This window comes from Trichechus manatus, unplaced genomic scaffold (genome assembly GCF_000243295.1).
Source record: "Trichechus manatus latirostris isolate Lorelei unplaced genomic scaffold, TriManLat1.0 scaffold00120, whole genome shotgun sequence".
NCBI lineage: Eukaryota > Metazoa > Chordata > Mammalia > Sirenia > Trichechidae > Trichechus > Trichechus manatus.
The window spans coordinates 3,341,108-3,357,738 of NW_004444056.1; the positions used below are offsets into that span (position 1 = coordinate 3,341,108).

General features: G+C 54.1%; 1 protein-coding gene across 1 annotated transcript in view; it reads left to right on the forward strand.

The window, feature by feature from the left end:
• Positions 1-16,631, forward strand: part of PHF2 (PHD finger protein 2) — a 55,210-nt gene that overhangs the window by 13,835 nt on the left and 24,744 nt on the right. The window contains exons 3-7 of the mRNA XM_023738650.1: positions 725-810; positions 4,764-4,878; positions 10,493-10,653; positions 14,193-14,334; positions 15,618-15,804. Coding sequence (XP_023594418.1) covers positions 725-810; positions 4,764-4,878; positions 10,493-10,653; positions 14,193-14,334; positions 15,618-15,804 — 691 coding nt within the window. The remainder of the gene's footprint in view (positions 1-724; positions 811-4,763; positions 4,879-10,492; positions 10,654-14,192; positions 14,335-15,617; positions 15,805-16,631) is intronic.

Below are 16,631 nucleotides of genomic sequence, written 5' to 3' on the forward strand. Positions count from 1 at the left end.
CCTCTGAATTTGAACTGGATAGGAGCTCTGCTTCTGCGGGGCTGGCAGACGCCTAGTCCTCCCTGCCCACAGAGCCAGGGAAAGGGGCTTCAGCAGAGCACGTGGCTGGGAGCCCTGGGGTGTCTGTGGTGAGGGTGGCAGAGGAACTCAGATGTGGCAGTTGGGAGACCTAGCGCTTCCACCCACTAGCTTTGAGGCCTTGGCACCATCCGCTTGCCAGGCCTCACTTTCCAGTCTGCAAAGGAAGGGGTAGAGGGGGTGGGCTCCAAGGTTGTTTCCGTTCTGGGTTTTGTGATTTCTTCTTGCATGCCCCCCCGCCCCCCAACCCCGGGCGTGTGGTGAAAGGACAATGAAGATCTCACCCAGGCGGTCCTCATGGTAGGGTATGTCCAGAGCCTCCGGCACTGTCCTGCCCTGTCTCTACTGCCTCTTCCATGGTAGTCCTGGAGCCCCGACACCTGCTCCCCACATGCTCTGCTGGGTACTCCCAGGCCCCCCTCCTCCCTGCCCCATCCTCATCTTGAGAAATCTCCTCTGTGTGGACTCCTGGTGGCCCTTCCTGGTTCCTGCCCTCCTGTCTGTGCCCCCAGCACATGCTCTGCCTGTCTGTGCCCTGCTGCCCGGGCCTTGGGTCCTTCCAGACTCAGCAGGCCCCCAGCTGTGCAGATGGAAGACTGAGGGTTGTGATGTGTGAGTGACAGGTGTCTGTTTCATCCCGTTTCAGCTGTGTTGGGGTGGAAGAGGAGGAAGCACCAGATATCGACATATACCATTGCCCGAACTGCGAGAAAACCCACGGGAAGTCGACCTGTAAGTAAGGAGCGCCCACCACTGCCTCCTTCCCACCCAGACCGCGAGCAGGTCTGTGGGTGGAAGTGCCGGTCAGCAGGTACAGACCAAGGGTGTTCTGCCTGGGATTCGGCCACTGGCCAGGAGGCCGGGAGCCCCGCTGGCCTGGCTTGCGGTCCCTCATCACGCCACCAGGCCCCCTGCAGCTCCTCGTATTTGCTCTGTGATGGAGGAATTGAGGAGCTACCCAGCTTAGTTAGTTAACTAAGCTAGAGGAGGGCTGGCCTGTGCGGTGGGCTCCGGGTGCGTTTGGAGGCTAGACAAGGGCTCTGGTGCCCACACCCCTCAGGTCCCCTCAGGGCTGCCTGGACTCCATCTGGGCGTGGGCGTGGTTGGCAACTCCCAGCTAGTCCTGCCTGCCTTCCCCAGCCCTCTGGGTTGAAGCTGTGGCTGGTGAGGGAGTGGGGGGAGCCTCAGACTTAGGTGCTCCGAGATTCCTCCCAGCCCTGTGTGCAGCGGCCCTGCCCCGGCTCTGGCTACCAGGCTTTGTTGAGCGCACTTTGTTCTGGCTACATCATTGAGCAACGCTAGCCCACTCAGCCACCTGTGGGGTCAGGTCAGGTCTGGGCTGCCCGACAGGCCTGCCAGGGTGTGAGTTCTTGAGGTGGTTAATGAGAAGTGTGTCTTCCTTCTTCCTCGTGCACCTGTACCTTCCCGGCATGTCTGCTAGTGGTCTGCCCCCTCTGTGCCTCAGTTTCCCCACCATGCAGCCCTGGCCTTCCAGGATAGGCCACTTCACGCCTGGGGCATCCTTGCCTCTCTGCTTGTCTCTAGCTGTGTGGCCTGGGGATGGTGCCACACCTCTAGCCTCAGTCTCTTCGTCCATGAATGGGAGAAGAGGAGGGGATGCTGGCATACCCTGGAAGGCAGGCCTGGCCTGGAGTGAATGCTCCTCGGCGGTGTGGGCTGAGGGGAAATGCCCTCTGCTGGGCCCCAGATCATGAGGCTGGGGCTGGGCCCTCGAAGTCTCCCCTCCTGCCCCGCCCTGGCCCTCCACAGCGCTGTGACCACCTGTCTCTTGCAGCCTCTCCTTTACACAGTGTGTTCCTGCAGGCAGGTGCCTCCTCTGCAGCTTCAGCCACGGCCCCTGTGAGCCCCTGAGCACCTCCGCTGTACCCCTTGTGGGGGCTGAACCCACTGCTGTGTGGGCGAGAGCTCAGGTGGGACAGTTCAGCATCTGCTCCCATGTCCTCTGTGTGAAATGCACATGGCCACCCCTGTGCCCTGGGCATGAGGTTGGGAGGAGCTCTGTGAACTCTGAAGCCCTGTGCACATGCGCTGTCTGCCAGTTCATCTATGCAGCCTCAGTCAGCAGGAGAGGGCAGGTGTTCCTGGAGACATTGGAGGGCTGCTCTCCCCACCCCCCATTCCCCCAGGCCTGCGGGGTGAGCCTCAGTGCACTGAGGACTGCCCAGTGGGCCTGCAGCCCGGCGCCCATGGGTCTGAGCTCCTCCAGCAGGGCCCTGCCAGCTGTTGCTCTGGAAACATTCCCACTCCCCCACCCTGCAGGCTCAGCTCAGGCCTGGCAGCCCATGGGCCAGGAGGGTGGGGCGGGTCCACTGCCTCTGGCCTCGCTTGGCTCAGGCTGGCGCTGAGGAGCGGCAGTGCAGTGACCTGAGCATCCCTTGCCTGGTGGTGACGGGCTGGGCATGCTGGTATCCACCCGGGGTATTCTGCAGCACGGTGGCCGTGGCGAGGCTGAGGCCACTCCACATAGGGGCGGGGTGCAGGCATGAGCCGAGGCTGTGGACATACCCTCTACCCTGTGAGCAGCCGCCTCCACACCAGGTGGCCTTGCTGTCAGAAAGGGACTTAGGAGAATAGTGCTTCACAGAGCCCTGGGTCACAGGTAAATCTCACAGTGACCTAAGAAGGCTGGTACAGGTGTCTCTGCATGAAACACAAGGAAACCGAGGCACAGAGGTGTCAAGTGACTTGCTCAAGGCCACCTGGCTAGAAAATGGTAGAGCCAGGGTCAGACCTTAGAGGCTGGTTAGGAAGGTCTGGACACGTGCCTCGTTCAGACCCACCTGGGCCGGGTGCTGCCTGAGGCATCCCGGCTGTGGGCCCTGGCTCTGCGGATTTCACTGAGTTTCCACAATACCCACTCACGTCTTGGTCACAGAGATCAGATATGCTGTGGAGGTTCTCACAGGCTAAAATGCCATACTGCTGCTGGATGTAGTAATGGTGGTTACTTAGAAGTCCCTGTGAGTCATGGGGAGCTAGAAAGGGTCACTTCTTCCTGGAAGGGGAGATGGTTTTGGAATGACGGCCCCTCAGCAGGGGCAGTGAGCCCCCCGCTGGGCTGCTCAGGGGACGCCACTGTCACAGCATCAGTTCTTCTGGCTCCACAGCCCTGCAGGCTTGGAGGACTGGGAGAGATGGGCCTCCCAGCCCCCAGCCATCCTAGCTGGAGCCTGCCCTCCTTGCAGCGCCCTGCTGGCCCCCACCTGGGAGGGAGGCGTCAGTCTAGGCCCTGTCTTCATCTGGCTCCTGGAGGGGCCCCTCCCAGCTCCGATCTTGGGTCTGGTCTCAGTGTTTTGCAGCCTTTTTCCAGATCCTGCAGGCAGCCCCAGGACTGGGTGACAGGCTGGGCACTGGGGACAGACATGGCGGAAAAAGAAACCGTTCCCTCCCCTTGCGGAGCACATAGCTCTGTAGGGGTATGTGCATGCATGTGTCCACATGTGCCCATGTATGCATGTGTGCACGTGTATGGTGTGTGCACGTGTGTGTGATGTGCGGCATGTGTGGTGCAAATGTGTGCGTGTGTGTACATGTATGTGTGGCACGTGTGTGTGCATGTGTGGTGTGAGTGTGAGTGCATATATACATGTATTGTGTGTGTGTGCACATGTGCGTGTGTGGTGTGTGTGAGTGTGCATATATACATGTATTGTGTGTGTGCACATGTGCGTGTGTGATGTGTGCAGTGCATGTGTGCACATGTGTGTGGTGCAAGTGTGTGATGTGCATGTGTGCACATGTGTGTGGTGCAAGTGTGTGATGTACATGTGCGTACATCTATGTGGTGCGTGTGTTTACCCATGTGCACGTGTGTGGTGTGTGTGCGTGTGTACACGTATGGTGCATGTGTGCCTGTGTGCATGTGTTGGGGGTCCATGTGTGAATACCAGATGCTCTAGGAGGAGGGCATGACCAGCAGGACAGTCTGAAGGAGCATTGTGGGAGGTGCTGGAGCTGGGCCCAGAGGATGCTTAGAACGTGCCTGGGGAGGAGTGGGGCCAGGGTGTGGACAGGAGACATGTGTTTATGGGCAGGAAGGTGTGCTGGGTGGGGAGGTCGTGGAGGGAGAAGGAACAAGTCAGGTGGTCTTAGCTCTGTGTGCTGTGGCTCTGGAGGTGACGGCTCTCAGGCAGGGGAGTGACAGGACTTATCACCTATGAGGATAGAGTTGAGGGTGAAGAGATGGCAGCAGTGAGCCCAGTTAGGAGAGTGGGAACAGTCCAGGTCAGGAGCGATGAGGCCAGGTCCTTGGCTGGGGACCTTTTCAAGAGGTGGCTCTGCAGAGGCTCCAGCAGTTTAGGTGCCTGAAAGGGGAGGGGTCCCTGGAGACCCCCAGCTTCTGGGCCAGTAGTGTTATACAGTGGTGCCACACGCTGAGCTCAGACAGGTGGGAGGTGTGAGTGGGGGTAGGAGAATATCCTGACACTGGAGGTTGGGGAAGGTGTCGGAGCTCCATGAGGGAGGTGGGGGAAGGTGGCGGAGCTCCGCAAGGGAGGTGCTGGGAGCTGGGGGTCCCATCCCGGACAGCCCTCAAGTTTTGCCTGTGAGGTTCTGAGCCTTGTTGCATCCACAGGCACCGGCCCCCACCCTGTGGGTTTGCACCCTGCCTGCCTGATCCCCCACGTGGAGGGCACGGTGACTGACCCCTGCCCCTCTTCCCGCAGTGAAGAAGAAGCGGAGCTGGCACAAGCACGAGCCGGGGCCAACGCCTGACATCAAGCCTGTGCAGAACGGCAGCCAGCTCTTCATCAAGGAGCTGCGGAGCCGGACCTTCCCCAGGTGGGTGGCCCCAGAGGCCACTGCTTCCCCCACCTGGGGTACATGCCTGAAGGGGGATCAAGCAGCTCAGGAGAGCCTGCGTGAGGTGGGAGGAGGGCAGGAGAGGAGGGAGCCTGTGTCTGTCCGAGGCCACATCATGTGACCACTAGTGATACTGCCACTCCTGGGTAGGTGCCCAACTTCTCCTCCTCCCTCCTTACAGGAGAGAGGGAGCCCCCTTACCAGCACATCCTCTGGGGGAGTATTGTGGGAGAAGGCTTTTCCTCCAGACATAGGGGTGGGAGAGGACCCCATGCTCGCCCACCTGGGTGTGCCCAACATCTGCCCAGGTGCACTGCCTGAGCTGATCCTGAAGGAGAGGCCATTGTCCTCACTTTATGGGCCAGGAGCTGGGGGCAGGTGCTGTCTAAGAGTAGTCCCTCAGTACAGCCTGTTGGATCTGAAACCGGAAGTCCAGTTTCACATTGTTTTAACCTCCTCTCATTAATTGGATTATTTGTCTTTTTATGACAAATAAGAAGAGTTCTTTGCATGTTCTGGCTACTAGTCACTTATCAGATATTTTCTCCCATGCTGTGGGCTATCTTTTCACCTTTCTTGATGGTGTCCTTTGACGCACAAATGTTTTTAGTTTTGATGAAGTTCAATTTATCTGTTTTTCTTTGGTTGCTTGTGCTTTTGGTGTCATATCTAAGAATCTATTGCCAAATCCAAGATCATGCAGATTTACTCCTATTTTTTTTCTAAGAATTTTATAGTTTTAGCTTCTACATTTATGTCTTTGATCCATTTTGAGTTAATTTTTATATATCGTGTGAGGTCCAGCTTAATTCTTTTGCATGTGGAGATCCACTTGTCCCATCACCATTTGTTGAAGAAACTGTTCTTTCCCCCATTGAATTGTCTTGGTACCTTTGTTGAAAATCAGTTGACCACAAATGTAAAAGTTCATTTCTGTAATCTCAATTCTGTTCTATTGATCAATATGTTTTCCCTTGTACCAGTATCATGTAGTCTTGATTGCTATAGCTTTATAGTGAGTTTTGAAATTGGGAAGTGTGATTCCTCCTTCTCTGTTCTTTTTCAAAATTGTTTTGGCCTTTCTAGCTTTCCTTGTATTTACGTATGAATTTTAAGATCAGCTTGTTAATTTCTGCAAAGAAGTCGGCTGGGATTTTGATAGGTATTATGTTGAATCTGTTGATTGATTTTCTGTTGTTTCTTGCATCCTCCTACTTCCTTCTAGGTTTGATTTCCTTCTTGCTGCAAAATATTCTTTATTGTCTTTTGACATCTGTTGTTGCTGATGAGATGTCTGTTGTCAGCTTAATGGATGTTTTTTTTGGGGGGAAGGGTAAATAATCTGTTTTTTTCTCTGAAAATATTTAAGATTCTCTTGTCATCTTTGATGTACCACAGTTGTGTTATAGTAAGATGTACATTTGTCTTTATTTATTCTACTTTTTTAATCTGAGGAGTCATATCTCAGTTCTGAAAAAATGTTCTATTTTCTCTTTTAATAGCACTTCCGTATTTTATCATCTTTCAAATCTTACATCAAATTCACCAATTTTTTTCAGCTACCTATTATTTCATAATCCACTGAGTTCTTTATTTCAATCATTATATTTTTCACTTCTAGAATTTCTGTTAAGTTCCTTTTCAGTGTTGCCTGTTCTTTTTTCATACTGCCCTGTTCTTTATCTAAATCTTCCCATTATCTCTCTGAATGTGTTTAATATATTTATCTTAAAAGCCCTATTTATGTTGACCTATTATCTTCAATTCTTAGGATTGATTTTTTTGTTGGTTGTATCTGCTGACTCTTCCTCCTGGTGGTTCACTTACTTCAGTGAGGAGTGATTCTTCAGAGGGATTATTTTCCATGGGAGCTGGAATGCTCTGGGCTGCTGAGATGTTCCTATGGTGTAGTTTTCTCTTTGCCTTTTGCTGGGGCCTTATGTGTGTCACAGCTCCAGATCCAATTTCAGGTTCCCGATTCATGGGTGTTATATGAATTTGGAACTCCCATCAGTGAGGCGAGGGCTTGAGATTCCGATTTATTCAGGGTGACTTTCTGCCTATGTCTCCAGTAAATGACAGGCTTCCTTGTGGCTTCCCTAGCTTACTTTGCACTATCTTGAGTGATACTTCTTGAGCTTTTCAGAAGAGAGTTGCTTTCCTTCTCTCCTTCCGTTCACTGCTGGCTTATCGTTATTACCATATGGTCAAAGGCAATGACCACTCTTCGATCCTCATCTTTTACTTTTATTTATTTTGATGAAAATATACACAACAAAACATACACCACTTCAACAATTTCTACAGGGACAATTCAGTGACATTGGTTACATTCTTTAAGTTGTGCCACCTTTCTCAACAATCTTTTCCAAACTGTTTTACCATCAATAAAATAAACTCACTGCCCCCACAAGCTTCTCATCTATTTTTTTGAGTTGCTGTTGTCAATTTGATCACATATAGATAATTCTTTAAAAGAGTATAAGCTTAATGCAGACTTTCTTTTCTAATTAGGCTAAGCTATTATTTGGTTCGCTATGAGCTGGAATCTACAGCAGCGGGCTTGGTTTGGTTTTGGTTTATTATTTGGTTCAAAGACAACTTCTGGGGATAGTTTTGTTTCCAGGTTTAAGATTTCCTCATGGTAATCGTTTCGGGGGTCATCCATCTTCACTGGTTCCAGAAAGTCTGGATTCCATGAGAAATTGAAATTCCGTTCCATATTTTCCCACTTTTGATCTGGATCCTCTTTAGAATCCTTTATCTAAATGTTCAGTATTGGTAGTCAGGCGCCATTCATTTCTTCTGGCAAAGGAGGCAGTTGTTTATGGAGATGATTGGACACCTATTCAATCCTTATCTTAATTGTCCTCTTGACAGAATTTGACACTGCAGCCTGTCCATCCTTGGAGTCCTCTTTTCTTGGAGGTGCTGATACCGCGCTCTCCTGGTTTTCCTCCTGTCTGTCTGGCTTCCTCTCCTAGCTTCTTTCCCTGAGTGCTTGTTGAGGACTCTGCCCCTGCCCCCACTCTCAGACTTTACATCCATTCCCCTGGTCTCACACATCATCCATTTGCAAGCTGCTCCTTGGCTTCTCTACCACCCTATAGTTCTTCTGCACTCCTGACCTGTATATCCCACTGGAATATCCACTGGAGAACCCAGCATGAATCTCTGACAAAATGTGCCACAAACACAGCTCCTGCTTGCCCCCGGCCCCTCCTCCTGCCTCTCCTCCTGCCCTCCACAAATGGCCCTGTCCCCTCAGCCCCTCACACCACATGCTGGGCCATCAACTTTGCCTCCTCCTGTTCTCTCACCCCTGCCTGATCTATTGCCAAGATGGCGTGAATCGCCTTCCGCCTCTCTGTGACCACCTGGTCCAGGCAGCTGCATGGCTGAGTCACCTGTTCTGCTCTGGTCCTGCTACAATCCCTTCTCCACACAGCATCAGACAGAACCTCTTAACATGCATATCAGGTTGCTCTCTGCCTGCTTAACCTGCCCTGCAGCTTCCCAGCACTCTTGGCATAACGCAGCTGACAAGCCCTCTCGGGCCTGGCCGTGCCCCTCCCTGACCTCAGTGCTCTGCCTTGCTCCGCCTCTCCGCCCTTCACCCTGGCTTCTGCTAACTCCTCAAACTTGTCTGCATCTCTCCCACCTCAAAGACCTCTGCAGGCACTCTTCCTGCTGCCAGGAGCACTTTTCTTCTAGCTCCTCCTCTTCATCCTCAAGGCTTAGCTTAAACTGTACCTCTTTAGAGAGGCTCCCGGATCATCCGATGTGCGTGGTGCTCCACTGATTGTATCCTGCTGTTTGCCCATGGCACTGCTCACAGCTGTGGTTTCGTGTCCTTATGTGCTCAGCTGATTAAAGCTGGTCCCCAGCCCCACCAGGCAGGGGTGCTCCAGTGGGCCCCCAGGTGCCCAGCGCCCAGGGCAGCCCCTGGCATCTAGCAGGCATGAGGGAGGCAGGGAAGAAAGGGAGAGGTGCTGGAGGAGGGAGAGGCAGCCAGGCAGTGGCCAGGGCAAAGGGGGTGATCAGCTGTGTGGTCTGCACGCCCATGGTCCCTCTGGGTGCCCTGCCTGCAATGATTCTGAGAAGGGCTGATGCTCTGTGACACCCTTTGAGTGTGGGTCCCTCTCATCTGCCTCTGCCCCAGGGGTAGCAAGTAGTGCCAGATGGAGAGCGGGCCAGTACCCAGCTGGAGGGCCTTTGCCAGACACTCAGCCTAGGGGCTGGCCCATGAGGGTAGGGCCTGCCAGCTTGCAGGATGCATGCCCCATGCCACTTTCAGGGGGACAGGCAGGAGTGGGCAGGGCCATCCAGCTGTGCATCTGCAGGAGAAAAAGCCCCATCCACATGGCTCTGTACTGGCTTCGCTCCCGGCCTTGGCACCCCTGGACCCCTGCTACAAGGGGCCGTGCACTCAGCGGTATTGCGGCTTCGCTGCTGGGATGCTCTTCTTCTACAGCAGTTGTGACCTTGTGGCCCCTGCTCTCCAGCTGGAGGGGGTGTGTGCTGCCTGGACCTTAGGGAGACTCAGGAAGGTGCATGAGGGGCTTGCCCAGGCCTGGCGGTCACTGTGGCTGAGCTGGAGCAGATCCTGGGATTCAGTGTGAAACCTAGGCCTGGGACATAGAACCAGAGGAGATTCCTTGCTTAGCCCTGCTGGTGGCCTGGTTTCTCCCTCTGTAGGATGGACAGGATAATTCCTGGTGTTGTATTCAGGATGCAGTGACCGCTGTGTGGAATCTCTCCATATCTGTGTAGCACGGGCTCCTGGGAAAGGCGCTCCGCAGCCCAGACGCCCATCCCCTTTCATAACTCCGGAGCTCTGAGTCCCTTTGGTACCAGCTAGTTGGTGGGTTCTTTCTGAAAAGGCCCCACTGATCTTAGTGGATTTCAAAGGGATTGCTAGATACCTGCCAGGTGCTCATTTCCTGGACACAGCCTGGATGCTGGGTGGGTCTGAGCTCATTCATTAAGTGAGGGCTGGAGGGTGAAAGCAGAATAGGGAGAGATCTCTCTCTGCCTTCCCCTATCTCTCGTCTTCCCCTGTCTCTCTCTGTCTCCCCCGTCTCTCTGTCTACCCCGTCTCCCTCTGTCTCCCGTCTCCTCTATCTCCTCTATCTCCCCTGTCTCCTCTGTCTCCCCTGTCTCTATCTCTCTCTGCCTCCCCCATCTCTGTCTTTGTCTCCTCCTGTCTCTGTGCTGTGCAGAGAACTGCGGCGGAGCCCTGCTCCATTTCTGACTCACTTTGTCCTTGTCTAGGCACCTGGACCTCCCTAGATCTTGAGTGTGTGGGGCCAGGTGTCTGTATTCCACTTCCCCCTCCTGACTATGGAGCCTCAGGGTCAGATGTGCACTGTGGCACTCCTGTCCCAGCCTGCTGAGCCCTGGTCCTCTGCAGCCCTTGGGTGACCCTGGGGTGGAGTGCTGTGGGCAGGTGTGGCCAGGATGTAGACTGGTGTCTGTCACACCCAGCCTGGCCCTGTGTTCACTTCCCCCCTGTGACAGTGACTGACAAATGCACAGGGTTGTGGTGAGTGAACAAGCCCTGACCATCCTCTAACCTGCGCTTCCCCCGCAGCGCGGAGGACGTGGTGGTCCGCGTGCCAGGCAGCCAGCTCACACTGGGCTACATGGAGGAGCACGGCTTCACTGAGCCCATCCTCGTCCCCAAGAAGGATGGGCTGGGCCTGGCCGTGCCAGCCCCCACCTTCTATGTCAGCGACGTGGAGAACTATGTGGGTAAGTGTCCTTCCTGGCCCTGTGGGCTGGACATTCGGGCCCTGTGGCTCCACTCCCCAAGGACCTTGGAGTCTCTGTTACCTCATGCTGCTGAGCAGAAATTCTCACTGTTTAGGGACTGGAAGTCCAATCCAGGGCACGGCTCTGGGGGGAGGTGCTTCCTCGTCCATCTCAGCTTCTAGTACAGGCAGTCTCCGACTGACCATGCGGTTCCGTTCAGATGACCCTGAAGTAAGTCGGTCCTGACGTTAAGTCAAATACTTCTTTTTTTTAAGTTTACATTATTGTCGCCTTTTAATATCAGTATCTTTATAAACCTGATCTTTGAACATCTGAGAATGATAACATCGGCAAATTACGTACTGCAACGTGATATGTAGAACATATTACTAACGATAAGATGTAAGTCGAGTATGTCGTAAGTTGGGGACTGCCTGTAGCTGCCAGCAATCCTCGTTGATGCATATGCCCCCATTGTCTGTCCCGTCTTGTCCCTGTGCGTGTCTCTGAGTCCATTCTGCTCTTTTATAACTCAGGAGTGGTTAGGTTCAGGATCTACCCTACACTGGTATGACATTATTACCATAATGAAACAAACCCTGTTTCCAAACAGAATTATGTTTATAGGTGTGCTCACACAGCTACAAGTGTCGGGCCCAGGCTTGGTCTGTCCCCTACCCCTGCCCATAGCCTCCTGCCCAGAGCTGTCCCTGCCTGGCAGGGGAAATCACTTTTTCCAGACAGGAAGAGATGGCTCCAGGCTTTTATTATTTTAACTTATTTTTATTTTGTATTTCTTTAATATACTTTGTTTTTTAGAGCAGTTGTAGGTTTACTGAAAAATTATACAGAAAGTCCAGAGAACTCCACATACCCCCCTCCGTACAGTCCTATAGGTTTTGACAAATGCATAATGTCATGTATCCACCATGACAGTATCATGCAGAATAGTTTCAGTGCCCTAAAAATGCCCTGTGGGGAAAAAAACCCAAACCCGTTGCTGTCGAGTCGATTCCGACTCGTAGCGACCCTATAGGACAGAGTAGAACTGCCCCATAGAGTTTCCAAGGAGCACCTGGTGGATTTGAACTGCCAACCTTTTGGATAACCGCCATAGCACTTAATCACTATGCCACCAGGGTTTCCAAAAATGCCCTGTGAGGCTTAAAAAAAAAAACCAAAACAACTTTCTTTTTCCTCTTATTTATTTATTTTTTCAAATGTGGGAACTTTCACACACACGCCAAAGGAGAGACATGAACGTGACCCACATGCCCCCCGTCCCGGCCGCAGCAGCCTCTAGCTCCCTGCTCTTTTCTGCCCCCCCATCTCTTGTTTTCCTCTGGAGTATTTTAGAGCAAATCTTTGACCCACATATTAGTGCACCCATAAAATCTCCAGTACATATCTCCAGCAGATGGTTTTTAAAAACATACTCACAACTCTGTCGTCACACTCTACAACATTGGTGATAATTCCTGAATCTCATCCAAGACCCAGTTAGTTTTCCCTGGTGGCCTCAAAACCATCTTTTTACATTTGGCTGTTTGAATCAGGATGCAAACAAGACCGACTCATTGGTTTTCTGTCTCTTCAATCTGTTTTATTCCGTAACTCCCCACCCCGACTCTTTCATTGCATGGATTGGTTGGAGAAGCAGGGCTGTTGGGCCTGTAGAATTCCCACATTGTGGATTTGGTGATGGCTTCCCTGTCATTTAACATGTCCTTCTGTCCCCAGTCATTCCTGCAAGCCAGGGTTGGAGGCTGGGTCCAGTTCACGGTGCCCCTTGAGGCGGGCTTACCTCACAGGTGGTGAGTGTGCTGCCTTCCCTCAGGGGTCTGCACCACCTGGTTTCCCACTGATAGATTGGTCAGGGGGCCCCCGCCAGTCCTGCCTTATTCGTCACAGAACGTTCCCTGCCAGCCTTACCCCTGATGGTCTGACCAGCCCTTGGGGTTCGATGCAAAATGAATTTTCTATTTCTATCACCTTTCCTTCCTTTATTAATATGATTCTCCTATAAAGAACTTTCCTCAGCAATTATTTGATTATCTTGAACTCTCTGGACATACTTACACTAAAAAAATTATTCATTGTTTATCTGAAATTCACATCTAGCTGGGAGCTCTGTATTTTCATCTGCGAATCTGGCCACCCTCCCTGAGGGCCCCTGACTCAGCCTTGTCGCTGCACTGTGCCTCAGGGTCTCAGGACCATCTGAGGAGGGGGATGTGGGCACCTTGGTAAAGTGTGGAGGAGGATCAGAAAGTAGAGCTAGAGCCTTGGAGCCCAGGCTTTCCCCTCGGCAGTGCTGTCATGGTGTGAGGGCGGCTGAGCGTGTGAGTGTGTGAGTGAGTGCCAGTGTGTGACTGGTGTGTGCACGTGCTCGTGTGGGTATGTCAGTGAGTGAGAGCAAGTGTGTGGGTGTGTGAGTGCACAGGTGGTGAGTGTGTGTGTGTGGGTGCATGAGTGGGTGAGGGTGTGGTGGTGTGAGGGTGTGAGTGCATGAGAGAGTGTGTGGGTATGAGGGTGTGAGTGCATGAGTGAGAGTGTGGGTATGTGTGTGAGTGCATGAGTGAGTGTGGCTATGTGTGTGAGTGCATGAGTGAGTGTGTGGGTGTGTGTGAATGCATGAGTGAGTGTGTGGGTATGTGTGTGAGTGCATGAGTGAGTGTGTGGGTATGTGTGTGAATGCATGAGTGAGTGTGGGTATGAGGGTGTGAGTGCATGAGTGAGAGTGTGTGGGTATGTGTGTGAGTGCATGAGTGAGTGTGGATATGAGTGTGTGAGTGCATGAGTGTGTGGGTATGTGTGTGAGTGCATGAGTGAGTGTGTGGGTGTGAGTGTGTGAGTGCATGAGTGAGCATGTGGGTGTGTGTGAGTGCATGAGTGAGTGTGTGGGTGTGAGTGTGAGTGCATGAGTGAGAGTGTGGGTATGTGTGTGTGAGTGCATGGGTGTGTGGGTATGAGTGTGTGAGTGCATGAGTGGATGCGTGTGAGTGCATGAGTGGGTGAGTGACTGTGAGTGGGTGTGAGGGTGTAAGTACACGAGGGTCTGAGAGCATTAGTGTGTGAGTGAATGGGTGAGGGTGTGAGGGCGTGAGTGTAAGGGCATGAGTGGGTGAGGATGTGAGGGCATGAGTGGGTGAGTGTGTGAGTAGGTGTGAATGTGAGAGGGCATGAGTGGGTTAGTGTGAGGGTGTGAGGGCATGAGTGCGTGAGTGGGTGTGTGAGGGTGTGAGTGCATGAGTGGGTGTGTGAGGGTGTGAGGGCATGAGTGTGTGAGTGGGTGTGTGAGGGTGTGAGTGCATGAGTGGGTGTGTGAGGGCATGAGTGCGTGAGTGGGTGTGTGAGGGTGTGAGTGCATGAGTGGGTGTGTGAGGGTGTGAGGGCATGGGTGTGTGAGTGTGTGTGAGCTCCTGAGTGTGTGTGAGTGTGCATGTGCACATTTTCCCCTTGGATGACAGGGTCATGGCCTCGGGGGGCTCGGTGCTCCTCCTTGGCGAGGCTTACCTCCTCCTGCCTGGCCACCGCAGGCCCAGAGCGAAGCGTGGATGTGACGGACGTCACCAAGCAGAAGGACTGCAAGATGAAGCTGAAGGAGTTTGTGGACTACTATTACAGCACCAACCGGAAGCGAGTCCTCAACGTCACCAACCTCGAGTTCTCCGACACCAGGTGAGCAGCCAGGGGGTAGGGGGAGCAGGCAGAGGGACTGGCCCTACACCCCACCCCACCTCCCTGCCCTGTGTGTGGCATACTCCCTGAGCTCCTGAGCCTGGCAAGAAGCCTGGGTCTTTGCCAGAGGGAGTCCTGCTGGGACCAGTATGACCCCCAAACTGTGCAGGCACCTGAGTGTATGGCGAGCAAGGGTGACTGCATCTGCTGCCGGCTTGGCTCATCCCAGACCCCCATCTTCACGCTCGCTGCCCTCGCTCCCAGCCCCAGAGCCTGGGGCCTGTCCTTTGTTTCCACGGGTGGGTTCCCGTGAGTCATGACCAAGCGAAGGGATAGGGTTTGTAGAGAGTTCAGGCGGGAGCCCTCCTCTGGGCACTGGGGTTGCCAGGGGTCTCAGAGGCATTCATCGTGGGAGGGCAGGTTGGCTTTGGACCCTGGCGGCTGTGTCCATGGGTAGAGTTGGGTGGCACGGCCCCAGCCTGGCCTGGACAGAAGATGACACTCTTCTGTGGGCAGTGGTCAGGAGGAGGGGCACGGGCAGGGAGATGCAGGCTCCTGCGGGGAGAAGACAAGGGTCTGTGAGTGAGGGCATGGAGCCGGGGGTGGCCAGGGCCTGGCTGTGGACTGGGCCCAGGCTTGTCTGAGCAGACATGGCAGCAGGTTCTTATGGGACAGCTGATGTGCCAGTTCTGTCTGCCTGTTTTTGGAGTGTGAAGTGGTCACCACGGGTCTGCTGGGCTTGGCAGTTTGGATGCAGTATTTTGCATGTTATATTGGACGGTACATTTTAATTGGATTGAAGGCTGCCTTCGCCCTTTCATCCTCCCTGGATTTGGTGGGATGTGGTAGGGCATGGCGGGCGCCTATCCATGGCTCTGAAGAGCAGGGTGCCACCAGAGTCCTGCATGGTGCAGGAGAGATGGTGTCTGCTGAGTGCCTGTCACTTCATACCCCACGTCAGTGCGACCAGCTGGGGCCACTGCTGTCTAGTTCTCCAAGGAAGGCTGTCTCCCTGCAGGAGGGGACGGGGCCAGCCGCCTTGGCCTTCTCCTTGCCCCTCCTCTGTGCACGGAGACCAGTGTTAGCTGCCTGCCACTGCCACCAGCCCGAGGTGTGGCTGCTGCATTCCTGTGCTCCTTGAACATCAGCTTGCCCGTCCGTAAGCCGGGAGCGATCCTTCACTCCCAGCTGCGGAGTGAAGTGTGGAGGACCCGGCTCTCGTGGTTCTCATGTGGCAGTGGTGGCGCCAACCGCACTGACCCTCTTCCTCTCCCCACCACCAGAATGTCCAGCTTTGTGGAGCCGCCTGACATTGTGAAAAAACTGTCTTGGGTAGAGAACTACTGGCCTGATGATGCTTTGCTGGCTAAACCCAAAGTGACCAAGTATTGCCTCATCTGTGTGAAGGACAGCTACACTGACTTCCACATCGACTCGGGGGGCGCCTCCGCCTGGTACCATGTGCTCAAGGTGAGTGTGGCTGCGCACCGCCCCCCACCAAGCTCCCGCCTACACTGCCGGCCAGGAGCCACAGCCAGCTACAGACTGCCTGGAGCCCCCACAGCCTCAGCTGTGCCAACACTGTGCTGCAGAGGGGCCCTGTGGGGCTCTTGCCTGGGGGTGGGCAGTGAGGCCTTTCTGGGTGGAGGTGCAGGCCTCCCCCACCAAGGGAGTGCACGCCATGTGCCCTCTGCTAGTGAGATTGTAGCTCAGGAAGTAACCTGCTGGAAGCTCCCGTGAGTTGTGACCAAGTGCCCAGCACTGCTCATGTGGCTGGTGCTGACAGGGAAAGAGGTGCTGGGAGACTTCCCAAAGGAGAGGCCTGGGAAATGGGCCGTGAGTGCAGCCCAGCCCAGGCCCAAGCAGTCTGAAGAGCCTGTTCTACCTGTGGCTTAGTTTGCCCCTGTCCCACCTGCCTGTCTGTAGTGTGTGATGGCGGGGTATACCCACACCCTGTGGGGGGGTCATGTCCACTGAGAACCTTCCTAACATCCAGATGTCTGAATTGCAAAGCAGGTGTGGCCCCGTGGTTTTATGTAGGGAAAGATGGGCCTGGGCTGGGACTAGTTGGCAAGGTGGGATCCATCCCCAGGCACCTCCTCCACTGTCACTGGGGCATCGTGGGCTCTGTACCCCCAGGATCTCCAGGGTGTGGTAGGCTCTGTACCTCAGGACCCCTGGGGCGTGGCAAGCTCTGCACCCCAGCACCCCCTGGGATGTGACTGGCTGCACCCCCATTTCCCCTGGGGCGTGGCAAGTTCTGTGCCCCAGCACCCCCTAGGATGTAACTGGCTGCA